The sequence below is a fragment of the Vigna unguiculata genome, chromosome 3, assembly GCF_004118075.2.
Source record: "Vigna unguiculata cultivar IT97K-499-35 chromosome 3, ASM411807v1, whole genome shotgun sequence".
NCBI lineage: Eukaryota > Viridiplantae > Streptophyta > Magnoliopsida > Fabales > Fabaceae > Vigna > Vigna unguiculata.
The window spans coordinates 44,147,745-44,154,417 of record NC_040281.1 but is presented as its reverse complement, the minus strand read 5'-3'; the positions used below and the strand labels follow the sequence as shown (position 1 = coordinate 44,154,417).

The window sequence follows — 6,673 nt, the reverse complement described above, 5'->3', positions numbered from 1 at the left end:
CAGTATTACAAAACTTGGATTTTATCTATGAAAATGTTTTATTTAAGTTTTTTATGTGTAGTATTTTAAATAAATTAGAATAATTAAAATAACTATTTTTTTATTCTAGGAAAACTAGCATTGAAACTCTCAGTTTGTTTGAGTAAATCTGTTTCAGATAAGCATGAAAGAGGGTTTTCCAACAACAAAATTAAAAAAATGAAACGAGGTTATATTACCATGTATGAGTTAAGTTATTGACACAATATATTTATAGCATTTTTTTCAAATGTCTATTGTATTTTCTTTAATTAACATTTGTTTTTTATATGTAACCAAATAAATAGCTGCATTTTTTTTCATACAAAATTATTTTAAATACTGATTAAATATTTTTCAATATTTGATATGATTACGCAGAATTAGTGTATCTGATTTGTTCTCAAATTACTACACAACATAACGAAAAAGGACAATAAAATTCGGCACAATTTTCAGTAAATGGCTTGGTATGTAATTTCGTAAGGCTGCTCTTGGTATATAAAACCACCCGCTTCAACCCCTCACTCTCGGTTCGTTAAAACCACCACAGAGACGCGAAAAGGAGAAAGAAAGTTAAACAGCGAGAGAGAAAGAGAGAGAATGGCACCTTCTTTCTGCGTTAATGAGAGAAAGGTATGTGTGAGATGGGTGGAGAAATATTTCAAAGATTGCCTCTGCAATATGAAGGATGAAATCTCGTTCGGTTTGGGTCTCACAAGTCTACTATTCTGGGGAGTAGCTGAAATTCCTCAAATAATAACCGTTTTTCGTACTAAGAAAAGCCATGGAGTATCCCTCATCTTTCTCCTCACTTGGGTCGCTGGGTTAGCCAACATTTTTCATTTTTTTTTTTTATTTTCTTTTCATTTCTGTAACTAACTTTTCCACTCTCTATTTTCTAACCAAATCAATCTTTCGGATACGACCACTATTAGCTTCATTAATTTACTAATTATATGTGATTCAGGGATATATGCAATTTGACTGGTTGCCTTCTCGAACCAGCTACTGTGAGTGATTCTGAACCATTTACATGCACTCTTAAAATTTGTTTGAGCATGATGGTGGTCCTACAAAAGAGAGACACAAAACCCTGAAATACAACTGGCTGCCATTACTCTCTCTTTAATAATCATATTTTTCGTGTTTTCTTTCTTTAAATTTCATATTATTGTTGACTAACTTTCAGCTTCTTTTTCTGTTTCTCTTTTTCTTTTTTGAACGATTGATGGCGGCAGTTGCCAACACAGTATTACACAGCTCTGGTAAATTAATTAGCGTCAATTTTTTGTTGCATCTTCTTTAGTTTGTTGTTCGTATTGAATTAATCGTTTTCTGTCGTTAGTTGATCTTAGAATCCTTTCGTTAAAATTGCATGATGATGAATATATCTCCTGGTTATGCAATCCTCTTTAGTATCTATTTTTTAAAACCATAATAATTTAGGGAGAATGTGTGAAAGGATTTGAACGTCTGCTTAGTGCTGGACACGTGTCAGCTGTTTGGCCCCAAACCAGTATGGCTGGCTTCACGTGATTGGTGCTGTGGTCTGGCGCAGCCTAGTAATACTGCCAAATCACCCTTCAATGACTTAATTTTATTTTGAAAGAAAAGTCTCATTTATTTCTTTCTTTTTCTTATGACATGATTTCACATTTTACAACGTATTTGCAAAATCAGTTTTTTTCATTTGAAAACAAATATAAACTGAAAGTTTAAGTAAAGTAGAAGTTCCTCTTTTAAATAAGAAAAGTGATTTTTTGATATTTAAAAATGTTTTTACAGTAATTTGATATTATTTTTTATTTTTTTTACAATACAAAAACTTCTTTTTCTTATGAGCATTTTAGCTCTATATCAAATGTTATTTTCGGGATTAAAGTAGTTTTTCACATTCCTAGAAGAATTTAGTAAGTATTATTTTTTTGTAAAGTTGCTTTTTCATTATAGAAATTTTTATACTAATTATTTTTTTACTATAACAAAAATAATTTTGGTTTAACTTCTTCGAATATGCTATGACAGAAATTCAAAAGAGATAACTTAAGTACTAGTAGAAATTCAAATCATGAGTGTTCTCCTTTTGAGAGTAATAGATTATACATTAGCATAAGCGTTTATTTATATTCTGTTGTAGAGAGTGAAAAAACTTCAAATTTCATGGAACTACTCAAAACTCTCATTTTAGGTTAAGTTTTTAAATTTCATTAAGAAAAAGGAAAGTAGGATTTACTTTTTTAAGGAAACTAAAATACACGTAATTCTTGGAGTAAAAAAATCATTTACAAGTGACTGAAGTGAAGTGGGCACTAGGATTAGATTTCCCCCAGACTCTGTTGTAGCTAGGTAGCTTGGCCGTAGTTAAATCTCATTATGATAATTCTTGATTTTAACCAACGAAAACTGCAAGGTTGATCTTATTAATGAGCAATGAAAGTTGTGTTTCACAGCTTTACACAATCACTACGATCGTATTACTTCTTCAAATCATATATTACGACTACATAAGCAATTGGTACAAACATCCTCAGAAGGTCAACCACAAAAGGGTACAATTACAATTTCTCAGATTCCTTCTCCTCGATTAATCAAATAAGCAATTCACAAAACTTTGTTCTGTGGCGCGTTAAATATCAATCGAAGGATAATTAAGATAATACCTTGTTATTTTATAGGAAGAAGAAGATGAGAGAAAGCCATTGAAGCCACCGAAACCAGCCCACGAGTCTGGAATTCCAATACCAAATGGCACACGCCAAGCAGTACCTAGACAGGAGCACTATTATATGTACGCATTTAGTTTCTTCCCAGTATTATTCTTTAATCTGGGTTACAAAAATCTTAATGGGGACGTAATGAACTGAAGTTTAATTTTTTGAATTGAATTGGATTAAATTAATTGTGCAGGTCAGCAAGATCATTGGCTGGAAGTGGCACTCCACCCTGGGGAACTTACATGAGAGCTGCTAAAAGTGGTCCTTCAGCCATGGAATCCATAGATGCCTCTTCTTCCGAGGATGATGAAGCTTATCCACCTTCCTCAAAAAATCCTCCGATCAAGCCTAGGCCAATCCCACGTCCTGCACCTGTGAGTTCTTCAACTTTTTAACATGAAGCCAGCTTTATTATGTTGGCATAATCAGATCATCTTTTACAGAAAAAAAGAGATTTTTCAATCAAGGAAATAACGTCACACAAATACCAAAGCACTTTTGCTCCGGAAGTTACCTCTTTATATTCCTTAAATTTGTCTTTCACGGTTATTGTGGTCGAAATGGCACACTGAATGTTACTAATAATACCCTTGACATTTCAACTTTACCCTTAACTCATTATTCCTGTACAGTTAGTCTTCCACATTTGTGTTGTCATCGTATACTAATACACATATATACTATAGTATTTCTTAATTAAACCATGTACGTTTCAGGGAAGTTATGGTACATTTCTAGCAGCTGCTGTTAGTTTGCCTCTCAAGGCTAATGGTTTGAGGGAAAGGTACATGAGGTTTGCTGGAAGAAAACTTTTGCAGGTGCGACTTGCGAGTGGTTGTGCCTAAATAATTCAGTCACCATAGTGTTATTTCTGCTTTACATAACCATTAGTCGCTAGTTTCTATAATAACTAATGCTCATCGTAGGAATACGAGACACATAGTACACTTGGTCAATGGTTGGGATGGCTCATGGCAGCTATCTATATAAGTGGTCGGCTTCCTCAAATATGGCTGAACGTAAGTGTCAAAATAAACCATTCATTTTTTCTTTCTTGGGTTTCATCTATATATATTCATTATTACACTTTCTATATACGCTTTGTTGTTTGTTACTAATAATAAGTTGTTGTCTTGAATTGATTATTGATCAGATTAAAAGAGGGAGTGTGGAGGTAATAATACTCAGAATCTTCATCTCTTGCCATAATATTAAAATTAAGTGTGAAAGGATTAACTTGTATTACAACATTTTTATGTATGCTTTCCATTTTCTTTCATCCCAACAGGGCTTAAATCCTTTCATGTTCGTCTTTGCATTGGTAGCTAATGTCACTTACGTGGGCAGGTTCCAAACTCCATGCCCTGCACATAGATTTTCGTCCAATTATTTATATTCTTCAAACTAAGTGAAATAAATTGATAACTCTAATAACACTTGTTGATGCAGTATTCTTGTGAGAACTACAGAATTGGAAAGCATCAAAGCTAATATGCCATGGTTATTGGATGCAGTATTGTGCGTGGTTTTGGACCTTTTCGTATCCTATACACGTAGTTCTTGATGCAGATTGATATTTCCATTGGGTTGATATAACTGTCATTTATTATGTACTGTTAAAGAAAATGAGATTATAATAAGAACCTTAACGATATGACAGATAATATTGCAGTACATCTACTATAGATACTTTCGAAGGAGAGAAGGAAAAGGAGAGAACTACGAAGAGGAAAGGCTGCATCAGCTTGAGTTTTGTGGCTAGTTTTGCAGTGACTGATTGATGTTGAACTGAAAAACTAATGGCACGTTCAAAAGATTGAGCTACAATTACATTTACTGGCAATACTTTCAAGAGAGATATATGTGGCATATATATGTATTGTATATGGGAAATTAATAGCTTGTTTAGTTTTTGAAGACATTACTTTGAATTTGTTTTGTTGATCCAATGACTAACAAAGCTTGTGAAATTATGGGAAGTTAGGACTATGGCTGTTCTGAAAATGTTCACCACTCTTTCATTACAACTCTCATACGTCTTATAAAATATGCTTGATGGTCTTTCGTTCATCCATGACAAATGATTATTCAATTCAATTATTCCATGAATTTTTGGTTTTATAATTGAATAAGTTGGTGTAGTACACTATCGACTAAATAATAAGGAGGTATTTACAAAACTTAGATTATTTCAATATGAGCATTTAATTAATTATAATAAACAATTTGTTATGTTTTTACAATTGATTGTAATCGAAATTAGTTTTTATTTGGATAAATTTTGATGAAAAATGATTATAAAACATTATTTTTTCTTGGATACAACAACAAAATCGATGTTATACTAAAATTTATGAAAATTAATCACAAATTACACATTTTCATATTCAAAATTTATGAAAATTAATCACAAATTACACATTTTCATATTCAAGAAAATAATTCCATTCAACATATCTCTCTTGGTGAGCGAATTCAATTATTATTATTATTCTGAAGCAAGGTAAAATCAATGAATTGATGACTTTATAACTAGGCAAAACAAATGACCTTATTATATTGAAAGCAAATAACGAAACCAATATTATTATCCTAATTATAAAGAAATATTGAAACTTGCAAAAATAGACAAAGATATGATATCGAATTTAAATAGAATAATTTTACTAAATAAAATTGTGCATAATTATTATATAAAATAGAGTACCCGACATAACATATAAAAAGATCCATTGTTACAGTTATCAAAATCATACTGGAGAGGAGAATTCACTGGCATCTAACAATGCCATGAAACATAACAAAAAGGGCAACAATTTAAGAAAATATTTGCTCATGGAGCAATAAATTACAGATAAAACAATACTTCAAAAGGAGCTCAAGCCAAAACCAACATGTGGCTAAAACCAACATGTGGCCAAACTAGACTGCAACATTTCCATCATCATTATGATCATTAGGGGTTTCTACATCTGTTCACATCAACATTGGTGATCATTGCAAAAAGGAAAACACAACAAGGAAACAAACACAGAAAGAAAGAAGGGGGTAAGGTAGTGTATTTAAGCAGTATATTTAAGCATTTATACGTAAATATAGTTATATAAGTACATCACTCAAGAAACACATACATGGACTCTTGACTCAATTAAGCAATATACTAAATACAAAGTTTTCACTCAAATAAACACCCAACTGACTCTTGACGCAATATCCGGATTATGCGTTTGATTTTGAATTCTAAAGAAGTATACACCTGTATTGATTTATAAACTCTACAGAGTCTAGCCAGAAGGGGTTATCACCCAATCAATCACAAGGTTAATCCCAATATGTCTCAGGCTCAAACTCCTCCCAAGACTAGGATCTCTTGTCACTCTCACCACACCACATAATCACTCTACTTTACGTCAGTGTGAGTGATTATTAGAGTTCATAATACATTCCTTATCTAGACACCTCATATATCAAGGTATACACTTGTTAGGAATCCAAGTGTGAGTATAAGTCCCACATTGACCAGAAATGAGAAAGTAGAGCACTATATAAGAATCACGACCCATAAACTCATTGCCTTAAGGTTTTGGGTTGAGAGTGGTGTCAGTGTCTTATGTGGTTAGGCTCAGATCTCATTGGTGTTGTTCTCCCCAGTGAAACCCCCTCTGTAAAACCTGACAAGTGGTATCAGAGCCGATGGTTAATACCGGCTCAGACGAGTGCAATATGGTCCTAGGATCGAAAGTCTTCCTGACAGTGTACCAATGTGGTTGAAGGGACTCACCCTTGAGGGGGAGATTATTAGGAATCCAAGTGTGAGTCTAAGTTCCATATTGGCTAGAAATGAGAAAGTGGAGCACTATATAAGAATAAAGACCCATAAACCCATTGCCTTAAGGTTTTGGGTTTATGGGTCTTTATTCTTATATAGTGTTCTACTT

The 6,673-nt window shown here is 32.8% G+C and overlaps 1 protein-coding gene across 2 annotated transcripts; it reads left to right on the top strand.

Moving 5' to 3' along the window:
- The first annotated feature begins 524 nt into the window (after positions 1-524).
- Positions 525-4,745, top strand: LOC114177092 (probable vacuolar amino acid transporter YPQ3). 2 transcript variants are annotated; one of them, XR_003603099.1, is made up of 12 exons: positions 525-845; positions 989-1,031; positions 1,260-1,286; positions 2,472-2,570; positions 2,697-2,809; positions 2,929-3,109; positions 3,452-3,553; positions 3,662-3,754; positions 3,889-3,909; positions 4,024-4,078; positions 4,185-4,275; positions 4,396-4,745. XR_003603099.1 is itself a non-coding variant. In XM_028062326.1 (12 exons), the coding sequence occupies exons 1-12, from the start codon at positions 622-624 to the stop codon at positions 4,495-4,497; spliced, it is 1,155 nt and encodes a 384-aa protein (XP_027918127.1). In that variant the 5' UTR covers positions 527-621; the 3' UTR covers positions 4,498-4,745. The 2 variants fall into 2 exon arrangements, 1 of the variants encoding a protein (XP_027918127.1); XM_028062326.1 differs by having other exon boundaries at positions 527-845; positions 4,024-4,082.
- The last annotated feature ends 1,928 nt before the right edge of the window (positions 4,746-6,673 follow it).

Bases quoted from the DNA above. Each gene is read 5' to 3' on its own strand.
- LOC114177092 (XM_028062326.1), top strand. From the start codon at position 622: ATGGCACCTTCTTTCTGCGTTAATGAGAGAAAGGTATGTGTGAGATGG. The intron at 2,810-2,928 runs GTACGCATTTAG...TTAATTGTGCAG, and splicing joins AGACAGGAGCACTATTATAT to GTCAGCAAGATCATTGGCTG. The intron at 4,276-4,395 runs GTATCCTATACA...ACGATATGACAG, and splicing joins GCGTGGTTTTGGACCTTTTC to ATAATATTGCAGTACATCTA.